Here is a 21,205-nt window from a genome sequence, read left to right as displayed (position 1 = left end):
AGCCACTATTGGATCACCAGGAGATCTGTTCTGAGTACCTCCATCTGCAGGGACAATTCATGGAAAAGAACAATGGACACAGGAGATGAACAAAGCTTACAAAGACTTTGGATCCATAGGAAGAGGCAGTGAAGATGAGACTAACAGAGCACTATGCAGACATGACGCAGAAATCCAGGGGCTGTGAGGAAGAGAAGGATCATTACTGGCTATGTAAATAGGGATAGAAGGCAATAGAGGATGGCTAGCAGTTCAGGAGTATTTGTAGTGGGAACTACCTGAATCAGTGACAATCAGTTTAGGACAAAGATTTTTATGGATGACATAACTACCTGCCCAAGGAACATACAGGAGAGCATGCAGCACATTCAGATCTGCCATTTCAAACAAATTCCTGAAAACAGTCTGTTTGAAAGGGCAGAAAGCATATTTTTGACATCTTGCAGGACAATCTCACTGGAGTGATCTCTGCTGTGCAGCTTGACAGAGGCCTTCTCTGACCACTTTGATCACCTTTCCATTCACAGAGAATCATGCTGGATGACTATTAGCTCTGCTTACCCAGCATATCCCTCTGTTTCCCACTAACTCCTATGCTGGGAAGTTCTGGCTTCTAAGTTTTGCTTAGAGCTCTCCCACCCCCAAGTCCACACAAAGCCTAGAATAAAGCTGTCAGAGCCTTATTCACAACTAGATTGTGAAATTAAGCATCTAATTTGCAAGTGATTCGGTAATGGAAGGCATGGCACCAAGGGTATGCTTTCTCCCAGGCCTGGGCACCCCTGTGTGCACCCCGAATCACCACCACTGTCAGGGACAGCCAGTGGTCTTCATGCTATTCTGAGGCTGAGAGCAAAGATGTGCAATGGTCCCCAAATGATCTGTTACAGATAGTTTTTTATAGCACTCATAGATACAGTACTAAACACAATCCTGATAAACCTGGAAACATAAACTTAAATAAATTCATTCATGATGAAACCCTACCAATGTGAGCAAAATTTGTATTATTTAATTGTAAATCACCATGGTGGAAATACAGCTATACAGAACTTTTCATGCTTGGGGAATGTTAAGTATCATATGGTGCCTACTTATAAATGAACATTTTGCAACAGCTAGTACTGCCCAGTAAGGGTTTTGACAAAGCACCAAGTAGGATTATGCCCTATACATGTTATACACATTCACGATTCACAGTATCTCCCAGACTCATCCATAAGTCTGTAGTGTTCTTCACACAATTAGCAATACTTAAGCTTGATGCTTTGTTATGCATGTAAATGTATGAAATGCTTATAATGACAGAAGACGCATTCTTCCCACTTTGATTTCATCATTGCAGCTTCTTAAACGTTTATAACAGCTATTTTCAAAACAAACATACTCTTTCTTTTTGCAACATTCTGCTTTACACAGATCAGCAATCTGACCTCCTCTTCCGGAAAAACTACCGGACTATCCTGGGAAACCACAACACACCATGCAAGTTGGTTCAACAGCTTATTTGCAGTTACTCCCTCACTGAAAGGATTACAAAGTTTTTTGGCTTTGGGGTTTTATTTTTTTACATTTCATCTTTGTTGATCCTACCTTCTGAGATGTCCATGGTCTTTTCTCTTAATTTTCCCACCTCTCGCTCCAGGTGCAGAGTCTGAGGCTAAGCTGGTTAAGTGCTATCTGTGCTATCAAGCTCGAGCACAAAGGTATCTCAGTAAATCTGGGATAGAAGATTTGAGGAAGGGGAAGAGAGAATATCAGTGTTCTACAACAAATCTGAGTGGATATCTAAGATTTAATTAAAAAGAAAATCATGGGGCAAACAATGTATTTTTGGTAAGGAAAAGTGCAAATTTTTAGGAAAGTAAAGACTACAGGGTGACTGAGAAAGGGATAAACAACTTTGATTTTGAATATGGAAGATTTTAAAGATAAGGAAAAGGCAAAAGGGGCAGGAAAACGCAATAGGAGTTTTGTGCCAGTGCAAGAATATTATACATTTTTTTGACTTATCTCAACAGTGCACTGTTGACAGCCATTTCACAGACCATACACAGTATCGATCTCGTAAGTTCACTGTCCTGAATTTACAATACTACTGGCAGACCACACAGGGAAAGAGGAGAGTTTCAACAAGGTAAGAAGATGCACAGCAGTGCAGAACATTACAGTTGGGGAATTCATACAGCAATGATGTTTCATTATCAAATGAAGCTACTGTTATAAAAACAGATTCAAAAATTGAGATCAGAACTTTGCTAGGTGATGAGACATTCTGATCTTCTGCACTTACCTGTGTATTCACAGATATCTAACGAGGCTTTGCATTTCCTAAACAAACGAAAGGCATATAGTACAGTGATGACTTAGGGGTATGAAGGGAAGACATAACAGCCAAGGATATCCTGCTTCTTTATGATCAGAAATGGAGGGATGCATACTCCACGGTGGAACAAATATAAGGCCCATGAGCCCTCAGTCCACATTTATAGATGGATCAAGACTTTTTGTGCATACATGTAGTCTATTCAGCAGAAACCAGCAACCTTTTCAGTCAGGTAACAGATTATGGACAGATAGATCCCTCTTAAATGCTAGCTCCCCAGGCACTTGAACCCTATATAGAGGAAAGAGAAATGTATTGGCAACTAAGAATTGAACTGCCTTGTTCCCTGATTGATAAAAGGTAGCCTTCCCATGGTGACAGCTTCCAGAGCTAGTGAGGTCCATCTACTGCTGCCTAAATTTGGATCACCTTTCCTTCATACAGATGTTTTTAATGTTCAGTATTCAGCTATATTCACAGTAGCTGAACACTAAACACAACGTTGCAGGAAGCAGGAATATTTCTGATCATGTGGTACATCTGGCAAACAAGTAACTTTTAGATACATCAGCCTTTTGCTAGGTCCAAAAAGTCTGACGATCTTTTAAACTGAAAAGACCATTCTGACCAACTCCTCTGATATCTTTCTGCTCACAGTACTGCTCCTCTCAGTTTTGTTTTGTTGTCATGATTCCATCTTTGAACTCTCATTCTTTTAAATTCAGACCATGTAATATAGCCACCAGAATCATCCCAAAGAAACAAATCAACTTGGGTTATTTAAACCCAAAAGAGACATAAAAGACAAATCAGACAACTCCACCCTTATCCATAGACATGGGGTTTTATGAAAGATTTTCTAGAAGATTTTGTCACAGTAATACCTGTTGTTTCTAGAATGTGAGTTTAATCATTAACATGCATTTCTCTCCCTTTCATAATCAATTTTAAATCCATACTGAAATCAGGTCAGTAGACTATGTATTAAAAAAAAAGGTTAGCACTGTTTTAGTCTGGTTGTCTCTAAGTTTTAGATGATTATACTAAAACCAGCGGTTTATCCCAGCTTAAATACAACTGGTTTACTCGAGGTTACACTATTCTGCCCTGCTGTCTTTAATATCTTTCTCTTAATCACTTCAGCTCTTCACTGTCTCTAGATAAAAGAAGACAGGGTAAGAGGGAAGACTTACAGGATGTTGCGGCCAAGAAGAATGTCGAAGAGGACATGGACAAAGAGGTAGAGAGGTTCAAAGCACAGTGAATGGAATAATTAAAGAGGCAAGAACAAGTGGAAGATAAAGTTTCAGACAGAGGCAATAGGAAGATTGTAGGTCAATGCCAGGAATTAAGAGGAAGCAAGTGTCCTGGAAAAAGCAATAAATTTGGGTTCTCATCTTGTCATGAAGGTGATGTATCATTATCATCTATCATTTGAAACTGATGATGTACAGACAAAACTTACTTCAGAGGAAACTACTTCTTTTCCTCAGTTTGTTTTTTTCTTCTGAAAAGAAGGCACTTGGGGATTCAGGTTTTTCTTTCTCTTTTAAGAAAAATACTTTTTGGCAAGCTTTATGTCTCTTCAGGCAAAATCAGCATAAGACATCAAGAAGACTACACACACGTATGTGCACTACGACAAACCACCTAATAAATGAGCTTACTAGGATTCTTAGTACACAGCAGCAAACAGTGGCAGATTGAATGTGAGACACTAAAGCTCTAAATGGAAACAGAGCAAGTCCAGCAGCTTTTGTAATTATCATGTGGCACTGCAATCTTTTATTTGCAAACCCTTCATCTTTTTTTTCTTTTGTGTCCTGCCTATTATAAGGAAACAAGAACTATTCTGAACATTAAAGTTCAGCCACTAGAAGAATTTTTATTTTCCCCTCAGCACCAATGATAAGAGTATTGCTAGCCCTATAAGCACTTGCTGCTTGCAGAACATGACAGAACTGAAAAGTATAAGATTCACACTGAAAGTCATGCTCTGCGTTAAGTCAGACTATAGTGCCAAGTTTTCTGCATCATTTGAATGGCTGTCTTTCAAATCAAATCAAAGCAAACGTGACTCTTCCATTTCTAAATCTACATATGTTTACTTATCCTTCATAAGAAATATTACTACAGGGAGAGATTTAAACATTTTGGTTTAAAGAGTTGCTAAGATTACGCCATGTCACTTAATGTGTTAGCACAAGCAGCTTTTATTTATGGAACATTTACAGTATTTGCTATACTTAGTCATCCCAAAGAATTTACAAGAATTTTTTGTAAAAAGAAATTTTTGTAAAAAAAAGTTTTACAAAAAAGAATTTTGTAAATTTTTTGTAAAAAGAATTTACAAGACAGAAGCATAAAGTTGCTGTATACTACATTAATCTTGAACACTGCTCTCTCTCCTTTCTGTTTGAAGGGCTTCTTTTCGCTCCTTTAATACAATACCACATGACATTCAAATCTGAAAAGGAAATGACTGGGCAGCTAAAGTTAGCTATCCAGAAGCCTATAGGACATAAAGAAGGAAAAAAGATTAAGAGAGTACATACCTTTCAGCTATTCAGTAAGATAAACTGCTAAGAAATAGTAATTATGGTTGAACTATATGGTGGGCAGGTTATATACTTTAAATGACAGAAAAATAAAACCAAGAATAGACACAAGGGGGAAAATGTGATTCTTCTCAGCCCATACAGTTGTAGTACCTACATTCCTAACACAGATACAGCCAAAAAATTGAGTTCTTAGTCACTTATGAGCAGCTCTAAAATAAAACAGTGAAACACTTATTCCTATCAAATTGAAGGCCTTAACGAAGTGAAAGGGTAGGCAGCAAAATATGTGACATGAGCTTTGAGGCAACAGCCAACTTACAAGCAATATAAAGTGTTCTACATCAGGAAGCTCTTCTTGCCATAATTTTGCACTTGCAAAAGAGTGGCTTTTAAAAACAAATGTTAAAGCAGTTAAACCCCCAAGTATAACACCTCTGGGGCTAAACTAGAAAGTTCGTTTTATGTTGATGGTTGTTTAGAATTGCCTCTGTGAGCCTCACTTAACTAATTTTCATCCACTTAGTATATTCAAAGTTGCTTTTGCATGATTCTAATTTATTACAGGAGGTATAATGTAACAGTGGGAAGCTAAGTGCAACATTATTGTCTATTGAACTATTACTTATTTATAAATTAGCTTATAATTGAAATAAAGGCTGTTAAGAACACTGCCTCAAAACTTGCCATAATAGAGTTTTAAAAAGTTGAAGGCAAACAGAAAGATTATCAGAAGCTGAGAACGAAATGAAAAATGAAAGCAAGGTAATAAGGTTGTTGACAACCTGCGTGCCACTGACTCTATAAGGGATCTTCTAACTCTAAAAAAAAAAAAAAAAAAAAAAAAGCAGTGAAAATTAAAAAAAGGATACCTTCCAAAGTAAAGTTTAAAAAAATCCGCACTTTACTCTGAAAACAGATATTGTTTCTTGCATCAAATAAAAAAAAAAACAAATCCAGTCAGTTCACTGAAAAGAGCTATAACTACATACACTTACGGTCAAAGAAATGAAAGTAATTAAGCAATGGTGAACTGATCCCAGGATAGGCAGAGCAAAAAAAAGAAGTGGCTAAGAAAGAGAAAATAGTTTTGAGGACTGCGAAAGGACAGACGGCACAGGCCAGCCTCCCTTAGGCTGCATTAGTGCTGCTGGGGGACGGCTGAAGCTGTGTAAGATCACAGATACCCCCTCTGAAGAAGGTCAATTTATGTAGGAGACAAAAAGCTAAGAAAAATACCTGCTGCTGTATGAACTGTCAGGTTGCCTGTAGGGGAGAGGAGGCGCAGGTTTGTACAGAAGATGCAGACTGAGCGTGTAGAGTTTCATTTGAGATAAGACAAAATACAGGCTTCTAAATGTGTCTACAGGACATCACTGCTGCTGGATTTCCTACTGTAATTAATGACAATCTATAGCAGGATTCAACTGCCTCTATACTGGCATTCAGTTCTACCTGCAGTGCCCTAACATTCCCAAAATAGATGTGGAGCTGCTCAGTATTACACAGGAATTACCTGAGAGCCACCCTTATCTGGGGTAGCTGCTGGAAGCTACAATAAAACACTAGATGCCTAGGGGCTATACTTTCCTAAATGGGCACTACAGGTGGTAAAGGTTCAGAGCAGATTTTGTTCAGTTCAGAACAAGCTGAATCACTCTGAGGCACACCCATCTCCTCCACTAAGTATAATGAAAGCATGAACAAAGCTCACATATAAAGTCAGGGTTGTCATCTGGAATTGATTCCTATTCATTCTGACAGGTAAATGTATTGACTTAATCCCTCTTGGACACCTCACCAACCTCCTCTTTAATAGGCTGCAGAAGTGACCCAGAAAGGCAGCTCCTCTAATGTGAACAATAGGCTCTACTAAATACCTGCTGGTTGATCAGGAAAACATATACTTAGGTGTATAGAACAAAGGGATATAACCTGCAACACAGGATATTCACAGATACAAAAGAGTAAGGTTGTATCTGTACTGAAAGCATAGGGGTAAAAAACAAAATAATATAGGAAATTTTCCTCCATTTAATTCCTCTCCAACTTGTTGCTTTTTCTGCTGCATTGCATTTACACGGGCAAGAAGTTGCCTTTGTGGTTGCTTTAACCCACCCACAAAGACAATCAGATCAGTCCCTGAAATCAGCTGGGAAAGCAGGTTTCTAAGCTAAAAGGACTGATTCAAATAATCCTGAAGGGTAAAGCTTTCAGGCTGACACAGATCTGAGAGCAGTTTGCAGGGTGGCCCTTCAGCTGCTCTCTCTCCTTCTGTAGAAGCTATTTGGCAAGTGAAAAAAAGTTACAGAGAGAAAAATTAACTTTGCCAATGCATGCATAGGTCAGTATATATGAGTTTTGATCACTTAGCACAGGTTGCAGAGATGCAAGTTACACTGCAATTAATCCCAGCAACATACAAACATTTTCTCTAGAACCATCATGCACATGCTCATCTACTTATAGCAGCAACATCTGCTCATCTGTATAATTAAACCTGTATTTCTCAGTAATACTCAACTTTCTGCAATGTAGTATTCCAAATCCTTTTCACAAAACTCACCAATACAAACGGGTTTGCTATGAAAGTCTGCTTTTTATGGGCAAGTTAATTACAAATCTAATAGATCATTGAGGAAATAACATTTCATTCCAAATTTTCTGTAAACCTATTGCATGTAAATTTGTTGATGGGTGTTTTAGTTGGAATACTCAAACTGCACAGCACGTGATGTACTTCAGCCTAAGTAACTTGCAGCTCTTTGGAAATCTCCATTGGAGTTTAAAAAATGATTGGATTTTATCTGCTTCTTAATGAAATGCAGATTACATTTTGTGTAGATTTTTAGTCTCTTACCAACCATTAAACAACCAGTAACAGATATTTTACAATCACACTTGGGGGGGGGTGGGGGGGGGGTGGTGGTGAATAGGACCCCACAAAACATTACAGAAACTTTGTCTATAGATTTGCTTGCTTGACAGACACATTCCATCCTCAAAATCACATTACATTTAATAAACTCATGTACCTCAGGTTTCTCTATGACAATCCATCCTAAAAACCCTCACTAACTGCAGCACTGGAGATACATAGATGGAAGCATCCATCTGTTAAACAAAATCACAAAACACTCCAAAATGTAAAAAGATACCAGAGATATAAAAACCGAGATGTAAGTATCATTTATCTAGGACATTGCATTGCTCAAAGTACACTGAATTTTAATCCTGGATGAGGATTAAGGTTATTTATAATAAACAGAGAAACAGAGAGAGAGGGAGAACGCAGATTACATCTATGCCTCATAATTACTTTGTCCTCTGAAATTTTTTCTGCTGCTTGTTGGCTTCTCATAATTCCTAATAGGTCATAACCTTTTGAAATCTCTCTTTGCAGCAAGATCTCTTTTTAGCTAAATCTCTTTGGTTTTGGGGTGACAAAATAGCCCCAGAAATCAGTTTGCTGAATTTAGTCTATTTAGCAATGCACATTATTTTGTAACTAGTGAAAACAAAGAATTGTGCCTCTGCACAAAATGATGATATGTAGGATTCTGACTGCCAAATGCGTCCTTGATTGACAGGCCACCTCTCACACAAACAAATGCTGGGTAAGTATATTAACTGTCTGACATCACACAAGTATACACACTAGGCACTTTTACTTAATTTCCATTCAGAGCATTGCACAACACGAACACATTTCCAATGATCAGACTCACCGCACAGACGTACACTGGAAAAGTGGGTTATATCCAGACTCACTCCACCTGCACATGGGTAGAGTGCACTGGCTTCCACATTGTCCTCCAGCTAATATTGCAGATCATTAATTTTAAAGAGCTGTAAAGCTATCCAACAACATGGTCTTATTCCCTAACGTGTTGATATAATAAATATGTGCAAGCCAGATTTCAGAGAACCTAGTCATGGGCAAATGAAAATTACCTATACCTGTCACAGTCTCTGGATTCACCACCTCTTTATTCCAAACTTCCGGATTTTATACTCCAAGATGACTTTACAGACAATTAAATGTGCATAATGGACTGAAAGGACGCAAGAACAGCTCCAAATAAATATGGTGACCTCTCATGCAAAATTGCAACTTGCTATATACAGGTTTTGCATGGATTTAAATCTGAGTTTGCTTTCTTTCTACAGCAACATTACCGAAATCATGTTAAAGTGAATGAAGAGCTGGAGGAGCCAGAAACAGATCTGTGAGTTGACTATGCTTCAAAAGTTATCATCTATATACAGATCAGTCTACATGGATGTCCTAATTTTCAGCAAAGGCACATCAAAATATTAACACAATGTGTACTTCTGGACAAAAAGAAAACCAGACAAATAATTTCAACATTTTCCACTCCAACTCTAGTGAAGCAGACCCAAGTCAGGTAGGAAGATGTTCCTTTTTATTTCCGTACTGACAGCACTGTATTCCCATCTGTGAAAGTAAGCTTTAATCACCATGGAGTTCAACACTGATCTCCCACACTTCAGACAATAGCTGAAGCAGTAGGATACACAGCATTGCTTGGAGAATCACTCAAAGGCTCTCTTGATCTCCAGCTTTATACCACCAACTTAAATGGACCAAACAGAATGTGAGATTGTTAGTGTTAAAATGATAAAAATACTATGCTGAAGGCATATGCTGTTAGGAAAGAGGGCTGCAGTAGCAATGTATTTTCTTGGTCATCAGCTGTAGAATTGCATGGCTAGACGGTTAAAGTAGCTGGCTAACAGGTAAACTAACCCTCAATAAGGAACGTAACTGAGTGGTTACTGTTCTAATGCTGACTAAAAGCTATAGTGAGGGGAACAAAAATCAGCTGTCTAATGACACTTCTACAGTCCAACCATTAAGTGATGACGTTCTGATCTGATTAACTTCGAAGCACGAGCAACAGCTGCCTGCTTTTCTTTTTGTGTACAAGAAGCAACATTTTTGCCAGCTGTACACTGAAAAACAGGTGTTAAAAATCAAACACATTGCTGCAGCAAACTGGGTGGAAAGCAAGCTGATTTTAAAAATATACTTTAAAAAAAATAACTCTTGGATTTTTTTGCAAGTGAAATAAGTTCCCAGAAAGCAGAGGCCAGTGTTCCACACCTTACTTGAGATAGAATTCCTCAGTTTGTTGCTGGACTGCTGTTTGGGGTTTTTTCTTTTTTTTCTATTATCTGCTGAAAGCAGAAATTCCAGGGAGCGATAACTGAAAATGAGCGCTTCTTTCCTGATGCATACAAACCCCAGATCTTTTAGGAAACAAATAATGTTGAATGTTAGAGAGAGAGAATTTATCTCCTATCACTTTGCAATTTGATTTGCAATCTTATTTCTTTCTGATGGATTTTTTTATTGTTGTTCTGCAGCAGTATTAGTCAGAATTTCACACAAATTAGCCTTTTAACGAACAAATTGACATAAGAGTTCTGTGAAAGGGATGTAAAAACACTCCTGACAATCCAGACATTTTGTTCTGGCAATATTAACAACTTCTGTTAAAACCAACAGTACACAGCTGAATTGCATGGCATATGCACTCAAGTTAGTAAGGCTTAAATTAGCAAGTCATTATGTAAGGAAATTTGAAGCATAATTTAAAGGAACTAAATGACAAACACCCTGTAAAAATACCTGACACACAATTAGGGAAATGTTTCCAAGTTGTCTTTCTTTACAAGTATAAATCACTGACATTATACTAAAATGAAAACAATTTCAGTGAAAGCCAGATCAGAAATATGAATCTCCAGTATCTCAGCACTGATAACTGGCATTACTTTCTGCAGCCGCATACCACTAAGTTCAGTTAAATCAATTCCATTCTATTTACAATGTATTTTACATCCTGATTTCCCCTCAGTTGTCCTTATGTATGCAAACAGAAAAATGCATAAGCAAACAGAAAAATGCGTAAGCAAACAGCTCTATTCTGCGCAACTAACATTTCAGGAAAACACAGGAAACAGTGGCAAAACTGTCTTTCATCACTTGCTCTCAATTCTTTTCATTTTAAACTTCATCAAAGCTTGTAATCTTAATGAAATCTTTAGAATGGTAGACTGATTTCTACAGATAAATATTTAGCTTAATCTGGAACATGGAACTTCCACTTAACTGACAATATCATACAAATTGCACTTAGTTCAATACACCCACAGCACCTCAAAAAAACTTTAATTTTGATCCAAAGAAACTGCATACACTCATTCAAGACTACTTTTGTAACCCAAAATGTATCTCCTTTTCTGTAAGGAGAAACAGAGCCATACGACTTCATACATCAGATGCTTTACAAAGGAAACACATTGCCTAACCAAATATTAGGAAGAGGTTTTACAGGAATGATGCAAGGAAAAAAAGCTGTATTTTCAGGTGTTTTTTTTTTTTTCTCTAAAGGCTGTGGTACCACTGGAGAGAAGAACAGAGCGAGCAAGCAGGAGTACTGAGCCAGAGCTCTGCCTACTCCTTGCCAAACCAGGGAGAAGCTCCAGCGGGATATTTTGCTGGCTTCTCCACTGCCTAATAACCCCGATAGTTCATATCAGAGGGGAGAGTGAATGGAATGGAAAGAATTAAAATGCTGGTGTACGAAACACAACTTGAAGGATCCAGAGTGAAAGTGCAGACACACTCTAAGGCACTGACAACACCTAGAAAACCTTGTACCAAAAGTAGCTTTTCTCTAAGCACCTACATGACTTCCTTCTGAAATGAAGTCTCATGTAAAATTCTGTACTAATAACATTCTCCCTTCTTTAGAAGTATGCAGAAATGCACAGGGGTCACAGTGAATGGGTTGCCACATTCACATAACGTTTCTGAATACTAAGGTAACATGAAGGAAAACATTTGCCCTTTTTCTGTACATCAGAGAACTGCCAACTGTTTTCAAACCCAGTATTACTGGTAATATTATTAACAATGAATACTCTCACTGTACAACTACATTTAAGTCTGATTTGAATAAACAGACTAGCTATCAGTCTTCTTATCTGACAATGCTCCCATTAAATGTGGCCTGCCTTCAACCATATGAAGATCAAGCAGGCTCTGGTGAAAAGTATGAAAAGCTAACCAATACTCAAAGAATATGGAAGAACTCAAGACACATATTTAGGTGTATATTTTGACATATTAGAATAAGAATCATGGCAAATTATGTGCCTCATTAGCCACTAGGATGTACCAGTTATTGCCAATTAATTTAGTAAGCATACTGGAGTCATGTCTTGACAAACCTAAGATGCCAACTAACACACTACAAGGAATGAACGCTTTGGGATGTCCTTTATTATTTTAAATGAACAGAGCACATACACTACGTATTTTTGAAACAGTCCTTCAAATACATTTGGTTAGTTACTTGGAAAGGTGAAGAACAGCTTTGAAAAGTATTACATTATTTATACCCCATTTTAAAAGTATTTAGCTAGAAGTAACAGTTGCCAGGATTCTCTTCAGGACCTAATACACTCCTCTATAGCCACAAACAACTGCATTGCTTAAATCCTTTCCTAAACTTCTCAAATTTAACCTTTAAAATGGAAACATTTCCCAAGGCTTTACTCTTCTGATTGCAAAACCTTTTTCCAAGCCAAGAGCATTTACGGCCAAGTTACACCCAATCGGTCTTTTGCATTTACTATCCTCTTGACTGAAGGTTATTTTTATTGTTTAAAATTAATATATTTCTAGATATCAGTTATGATTACTCTGGCTTTTGTCTCCCTAGTCTCTAGTCTTCTCCCATATAAACAGCTTTTTATTTCTTTGACCATCCTCTGCATGACTTTCTTTGCGCCTATCACAGTTTGTATTTGTCAAAGCTGGGTAACACATGTTACACAACCTCCCAGGTGAGGTCTCATTAATTCTGCAACTCTACATGAAATAGCTCAAATCTATGACAATGCTTGACTTTTCCTGGAATTGGTATCACACACTTCATCATCCTTTCCAACTGATGCACTCTTAACTTGTAGGAACTTGGTGCATGTGTTTTAATATTAATATAATTCATTGTGGTAAAAATTCATGTGGAGAGAACAAGGCTCATATAAACATGTTTAAAAAGTCTTTACTAACATTAAACTCATCAGATATAGAAGGGTTTGTCCCTATATGTAGATTAATCAAGAAAGTTGAGCCACTGCAAATAATAACAAAATATTTTTCTCATGTTGCTTTACATGAGTTATACCAGTTGTTCTGCTTACAAAGGATGTTATTTGCTAGATATGTGTTAATGTTTTTTAACTAATTTGTTCTATATATTTCATTAGCCTTCAGAGACAAGCACTGCTAAAACAATTGTACTTTATAAAAAAGTTTCCCAGGTTCCTCACACAATCAGGACTAACTATTGGATACTCTCCCTCTGACTCCCTGAACTTTCCAGCTGTTAAAGAGATGTAGCTTAGCTTCATCACAAGGTACAGAAGATATTTTCAAGTATATTATTGGGGCATTTTCTTGGCATGCGGAAGCTTGGAGTTCAACACCACAAAACCTAAATCAAGGCAAGGGCAAACTGTAAGAGTATTTTTAACTGAACTTAGGACAATCCAAATGAGTCAGGTACATCTTCAGGAAACATGTCTTCAGAGCACTTCAGTGGAGTCTAGTTTCTGCATCCCAAATGACATTTTTCAAAGATGAGCACCTAAGCTGTCACCTTATCAAAGGCACATTCTCTACTCTATGTGGACTATCACTATTTCAGTTATCTAGCAAAGTTTTTGTCCCAGATTGAAGCATGAAGGATGCCTCAAGCACATAAGCAAGTCAGATGAAGTTTTGCCTGTACTGCTCTCCAAAACCTACGTGGCTAAATCGTACCTAAATGGCACTTACGGCATTTAAGAGCTTTGCTGTTTCTGGCCCTGAAGACGACTGTTTCAAGTGCACTAGCCTTTTAATACACACCCATGGATGCATCAACGATGCACTGCATTAGTAAGACATTAGTTACCAAGCTGAAACTTCTCCAACTCTATCCTAAGTGATTAGATGAATAGAATGGAAAAGATCTGGAAGTCCCAGATTATTTCAGCGCTTTCTTCAGAGTACTACACCAAAAACAGTGGAATGAAGCTGTAGTGAGTTATCCTTCATAACCATTAGAAAAACAACCTTGCTCTTAGAACACTGCTGCCTTAGGAAAAAAATCTACCACAATATGCAGGTGAGATAGAAATAATTTTCTCTGAGTGTTACAGAGTATAAAACTATAAAAGCTTACATTTATGCTATAATTCAAGTTGGGGCATACCACCACTTCATAATACAAGTATAACACCACCATCCACATGTCCAAAACTACATTGGTCTGTAATGACTTTACACTTGTCTCAGCTGCTGACTAATTCCCACTACCTAAGTCTCCAAGTTAAAATACCACGTTTTGCAAACCTGCCTGAGAAGAGGCTGTAAGTGAACATGCACTGTTCTGCTAAAGCATTACTATCCCTTTCTCTATACACAGGATGCAGAGGTGAACAGGGAACTACCCTCATGTATCTCAGATACGGCACAGCGGCACAGACGTTAGTAGTGCGTATGCCAGTACTTGATCCTAAAAGGTTTGCAAATTTTTTAAATGTCAATTACACATTTGCAAAGCATTCCCTCTATCTTGCTCACTGTACCTGTGTCCAGCTTTAAGAGGTTAAACTTTGCCTATGTGTATTATTCCAAATGTTAAGTAAAAAGCTGATTTCACAAGAATTCCCTGAATTTCTGCTGCAGCCAATGAAACACAGCAAACCACATAAATCAATGTAAAATTACAATTAAAATACTAAATTAGATTTCCTAAACGTGATGGAAGGACCTTCCATTGAAATAGTCAAGATGTTAACCAAAGACATTTTTACGAACTAAAGCTTTAGTACACTTTATTACCTCCTCTATTTTATAGCCTATTAATAATTCTAAGTTCTTAACTGATTTCTTTTATTGTCCCAATTTTGACAACAGTCTCCAGTTTCTTTGCTGAGCTATCTCTGAAGCCTGTGTTAAGCTAGGGGATAGGCAGGGCCTAGATGTTAGGACTCCTGTACTTCCCCCCTCCCCTTTAGATGACTAAAATTTCAGTTCAGTTTTTTACATTAAAATGTTTCCCAGATAACTAACAACAATATAATAATAAATGATAAAAAGCATGGATTCTAACCACTTTGTCCTCCTTTGGGAAAGCATCCAAGGAAGCAGAATAAAAAGAGAAAAGAAAAAAAAGAAGAGAAAAAGAATAAAATAGGCAAGTATTAATAGACAGATTTCAAAGAAATGCAATTCTAGTAACTCTCTACAAAGAGATTAAAACATAAAATTTCGAAGAAAAAATAAAAAAGCTTTAAACAAAAAGATGACATTACTGCGTATGTAGAAAACATGTTTTCCCATCCTAAGCCACAGAAGCATAAACAGAACAAACAAAAGGCAAGTTACAAATGAATGAAAGTACAAACACTTCTTCATTTCTGTGACTTGAAACAGTGGGTAAAAAATAATTACAATACATTCCATCTTTTTCTGAGTAAAGATACGCTGTAAGATACACAGTCTAATTAATAGTATAACATATCAAAGTAAACGGTATTTTCATAGACTTGCTCTAATGACACCACCTATGGGTGATGCAATGTAATGCATCTATTTGTATTGAATGCATCTGTTCATATATTGAAGCATGAACATCTGAATATTTTTGCCTATGTAACTTTTTCAGAATGTGAATGTAATTTAATAGACTCACAAATACATCACAGCTACAGAAAACTTCCACATAAAGATTAAATGCATTTTTTTCTCGGGATTTTTTTGTTGTTGTTTACATGAAAGTTCAGAAGCCCTCTTCTGTTGATGTTTAGCACAAAGAAAGTGAAAGGCCATAAACTAGTTCTATTGTGAACACGATTATCTGTCATAAAATTCGTGACCATTTTTAACTGAATTTGTTTTGAGACAAAGAGCATTGATGCATTTCCCCTTCAAAAGATTGGCACCTTAAAGCCATATAAGAAAGTTATTCCATCTCATGATAGATAAAAAAACCTTAGTCATGCAATAAAAAAAAAACATTTTATAACACACGATAGTCCTAAATGATCAGCTAAAAATAATCACTGGGTAATGGTCTTCCAAACACAGAGCCAGCCACTCATATACAAGTGAGTAGCCAGTTCTTTGGAGCGGACTGACTGAACAGAGGGTATTCTTTGATACCCTTTGTTTTTATGGACAGCTACTGCAGCTAACTGCGTGTGGACCAGAGGGAGAAAGATTTCTCTCACCTGAGAGTAGGATACCCAACCCAGATTAATCTATAGTTTTACTTTTTAAATAAATTTAAAATAAATTGACATAACACTATCACTGTGTTGCTGGATAAGTTTTTACCCCCAAGATTAACTGATTTTATGTAAGAAAAATCTATAAATGTATATTAAAAGCTCTATAGAAGAAATCTAAAATTAAATTAGTTCAATAAAAAATTATCAATGTGGCTTTGCACCTGGGCAAAACAGTTTCCTCTTCCATTCTATGCAAAATGAGAATATTTTCAAGCTATCACACACCATGTGTTCCTCTTTTTCTTTAATTGACTCAATGAATTCTAAGAATTGCCATAATCATTAAATACATTATTCTACTTTATACACACCTCATAATGAAGTGATGAATGAGACACTTAAGTAAAATGAAGCATGAAATGCCAAACTTAAGGTGAACAATCTGCAGCGTGACAATGTCAAGGAAGCTTTTTCTAAGAGTACACATCAGAAGACTTACATTGTTTGATCGCAGAGAGACACGACCTCCACATCGAGCACAAAACTTGGTCCGGCAATAAGAGCATAAATGGCCACAACCATCTGCAAACTTTGTTTTATGACAGATTCCACATGTTGGAGCATCATCCTTGTGCTCTCCCTGGTAACGGCGGGCTTCTTCCCCTATCTTTCTTACTTGCTCTTTATAGCTTTCAAACTGTTGATGCAACCTCCTGCATAGATGAGAAAAAAATTTATATAGCAAGAATAGGAGGAAACACTAATACTGTGTATTTCTTTCTTTCAGTTTATAACGCTACCTAACATTCTTGGCATGTTTACAATAATAAATGTACCTCTTACAAAATACACACTGCACATGGAAAACTGCATAGGAGAATCTGAAGGAGAAAAATAACAGACACATGTACTCCTATTATGCTTTCTTCAAAGCTCATGAGCAAATCGCTTCACTTTAACAGAAATTGATCCCAATATAACAAGTCAAAAATCGCAAAGTCTTAAACAGAGGTATCTACCAGGTACAGAATAAAAGCAGAAATATAAACGCCTGAGCAAATTTGCATTGTTTTTTAATCAATGTTTTTTATACACCAGGAGTAACAAATCAATCTTCATTTACAGTATCACACTTCTGTTTTCGAAACCTGAGTTACTAACACACGACTTAAAGATTCCAAAACACACTCAACAATCACACCGGCTATACAAGAATCTGAGAAAAAATTTCTGTGTCAAATCTCCATATTAACAATCCATTGTATTTTCTTTTGTTAGGTATGAGAGACTACTTAAGGTTTGCTGTCCGTCATTACATACATTAATGAGGGACAGACTTCCAGCTTAGCTGTAGGAGTACATAGATGCATTAACAGGTATATTGCTTTCCTAAAATCCGGCTTTCAAAGAAGTAGCACTTTTTCTCCAGCTGCCCCAAATAACAAGCAGCCTGACACTACACCAATCAACTGGCTAAGCATCCTGCTACCCAAAAGACCCAGTTTCTAATCACAAGCTCAGCAAAAGGCACTCAGCCCTCCAGCCTTCTCTTCCCCTTCTGTGGGGAAAAATAACAATTAAATACTTAGTGATAAATTCTTTCTTATCATATTATCTCTGAGGAAAATCAAGCTCTCCTGTTGGTTTCTATGAGATTTTCTTGGCAAAGATAAAGTTTCAGATGGGTACCAGATAAACGTCCAGACACTTCCAAAAGGGGCAATCAGTTCCTCTCCTACCCCTGGCTGCATGCCTGTTCCTTAGGCCCTGATACGGACATTCAACAGAGCCCTCTCAGTGAGCTAACCCATGAACCTGAACCAACAGAAAATTCTCCTACAGAAGAGGGGGAGGAGGAATCAAAACAAAATTGTTTTCCCATCATTTTGCTCTCTGCATCACCCCACTCTGAGCAGGGCACTGGAGACCTGTGAGGAACGTAGGATGTGAGATCCTGAAGCCAGAAATTAAAAGAACCAGTAAAGGGCAGTATCACCCTTTTTGCAGCAATGAGCTCAGCTGCTACGAAGCTTAATTTACCTCACTCTGAAGCTTAATAAACTATCCAACTTCAGCTATCAACTATCTTACTATCCATCAAATTTTACAAGAAACATTTCTGTGGGTGTACCAGGACAGCACTGTAACTCCTGACCTGTATTTTCAGAAGCTTGAGCAAAGATTTTAGACAGCCTAAGGAGGAGAATCTAACAGGCACATTTAACAACTCAGTCTTTTCACCACGCTATATGCAACCCCCCAAGCTTCTCACCCACATTTCCAGATGTTGCTTCAAATCTACATCTTCATAGCTGACATTTCAAAAAAATCATGAACAGCTAAATACATTATTAGCAGCAACAGGGAATCTTGAGTTTAATAAATAACAGTAGGTTTGCTGTCTATAGAGGTCTTGATGATATCCTTCATCTCCACTACCTGCTCTGAGCTACCTGCTCCCTTAGCATTGAGACTTCCAGCACTTAACCAATGTATTTCTAGTGAGACAATTCTGTGTTTCTGTGGGATTTTCTGTGTGGTAGACTTGTTTGACCTTTAAGATATAAGTAATCAGCGTTATCTGTATGAAATATTGTTTTCGTGAAGCAGATATTTTTATTTTAAGATGATATTTAAGCCTAGAAAATGGTACTTCAACATATATAACAGGAATCATGATAAATACACATAATCCATTTGGACACTACTAAAATCAACCAACTCCCACACTAAAAACAGAGACTTCATATGAGCACATTCTGATGAGGATGCAGCAATAGCAAAAGCTATGAGGCCAAATAATCTGTTCTCCCCACTACCAATATGATGCATTATACATAATGCTTTATGCTAATGAAAAACTTGACAGAAGTAAGTAAAAGGTTTTTTTTCTTTTTGTTTTATTATTATTTTATACTAACCTGCTTGAAAAAATTTTTCATTATTGAGTCAGATGAGAAAAGTAGGTCAACAGAATTAGGCAAAATACTGGAGAAACTTAATACTTTTGGCCACATTATTGGATTACACATGTGATTTAACTTATCTTACACAGCTGCTCACTTACAATACATAAAAACAATTGAAGATATTCAGCAATTTGTATAATAACCAGCTTAAAGAATGTAATTAAATAATGGAGAGATCTATAGGTAAACTGCTTATTACATCAAATTTTCGATTAAGAAATACAACCTTGGAAGTGAAATTCAGTTCTTCTCCACTACAGCAAGACTAAAAGCTCTGGCTCTTCACTAACATGGAAAGGGAAGAGTAAGCACTGACCCCCTTCCTGTTTTTTTCCAATTAGACAATCTACATCTGAATTTTTTCCTATCTCATATGAAGCTTAGGAAGTGTATTAATAAAATCATGGTTTGCCCTTCTGTGTGCACAAAGGGATAGATGAACACACTAGCAATAAAGCAAAACCTAAGTGAGAGATTTCACTTCTAAGTATCACTTATATACAGATTTCTTAGTTTCTGCATCAGTGTAAGACTCTTTTTACCATGAGGTGTTCAAACCCAAGTACTTATATTGCATGTCACATTACTCACTAATGGTGAAAAGCTAACATTTTACCTGCAGAAGGAATGGAACTGGAGAAAAATGTTGAAGAGTTCACAGAGCAAAAACAATCTTATCCAGCCCACGGCAGGTCTGGTTCAATTACTTCTTTTGCAAGTTTTCAACCACCTTTCCCAGCTTTTTCAGGAATGACAGGACCTCTGTGTCTCTGTCTATTTTATAATGGTGGCAGGAAATCCCTCTCAAGAATTTTGCCTTATACAGAAACATATTAAGAATTAAGCAAGAACTAAAATACAGACAGGTATTTTTTTCAAGGTTGCTCCTTCATTTCCATGCAATAAAGCACATTTTCATTAAATGCAAGGAAAATTTAAGTCTATTAAATATTCCTTAATGTAGGCAAACACCTAAAGGTTAGGTTAAAGACTCAATATCAGCATATGATATAACTGCTTGGGGGACCCTGGAGGAAGATACCAATTCAATTCTTCTGACAGAAAGAGCACCCAGGCTACTATGTAAGAGGAATAATATAAGCATATACCCACATCCTTTTTCATCATGCACCCCAAAATTCATCTAGTTCTACTACTGAGGTCAATGGCATAGCCAAAAAGGGGAGATTTCCTCACCCACACAGCCTACAAAGATGAAGAGTTAAATAAAAAAAGCAAAATATTAGAACAAAAAATAGAGGAAACTATCTCAGGACTTAACACTGGACAGACTGAAAATTTACATATTTGCATTTTTCATATTGCTGAACTAGAATTCCCTTAATCTTTGTTCTGTATGTTTTTAATATACTGCCTCAACAGAATGAAACTTTGGGTACCTTCAAGAGCACCTCTTTATAACATTTATGTGTGAAACTTCTTTGTTTACTAGAAACACACAAGGCCTGTGCCTTTGGAACTATTCAGATCACCAATGGCATCATCTGATGGCCCAAGATTTCCTACCGATACACCTTTTATTATGTAGTAAACTTACTTACCAGGCAGGAAAGACCTCTCCACACATAGGATTAAAACCATTCTCCTCTTCATCGAGAAACAATGGAAAAATATCTACAAATGCAGCAATACATTTGAGAACATAGCCCAGAGAAGTCAAGAAACTTGACTGATAAGCTTCCTTAAACGTCATTGTCAACTTCACTTGCGCAGACCTCACATCACCCAACACAACAGCTGCATTCACGTAAGCAGGCTCTGCTGGTGAGGGTGCCTGCGGTTTCACATTCGCATAGGTGGCACATATGTGTGTGACCAAAGATCATACAGTGGGTGAACAGGACAGAGAGTTATTTGTTGTTGCTAAAGTTCTGGAAGAGACTGAGCTGCTTGGAGAGGCACATCAGCCTCAGGACTTTACCACACCTACATGAGAGGCTGACACCTCTCACCTGAGACGTGAAAGACAAACACCAATATACAGTTTTCATGTGTAGAGTGAAAGATTTGAT

At 37.2% G+C, this 21,205-nt stretch overlaps 1 protein-coding gene across 22 annotated transcripts in view; it reads right to left on the bottom strand.

Moving 5' to 3' along the window:
• Positions 1 to 21,205, bottom strand: part of RIMS1 (regulating synaptic membrane exocytosis 1) — a 298,011-nt gene that overhangs the window by 164,304 nt on the left and 112,502 nt on the right. For 21 of the 22 annotated variants that reach the window (XM_062608169.1, XM_062608171.1, XM_062608174.1 and 18 more), the window contains 2 exons: positions 16,703 to 16,916; positions 15,084 to 15,095 (listed from right to left, as the gene is read on the bottom strand). In XM_062608169.1, coding sequence (XP_062464153.1) covers positions 15,084 to 15,095; positions 16,703 to 16,916 — 226 coding nt within the window. The remainder of the gene's footprint in view (positions 1 to 15,083; positions 15,096 to 16,702; positions 16,917 to 21,205) is intronic. The other variant, XM_062608170.1, reaches the window with a different exon arrangement.

This window comes from Pezoporus occidentalis, unplaced genomic scaffold (assembly GCF_034315485.1).
Source record: "Pezoporus occidentalis ecotype Australia unplaced genomic scaffold, CSIRO_AGI_Poc_V1 ctg13, whole genome shotgun sequence".
In the NCBI taxonomy this organism is placed as follows: Eukaryota; Metazoa; Chordata; class Aves; order Psittaciformes; family Psittacidae; genus Pezoporus; species Pezoporus occidentalis.
This window is presented reverse-complemented; position numbering and strand designations above follow the sequence as displayed.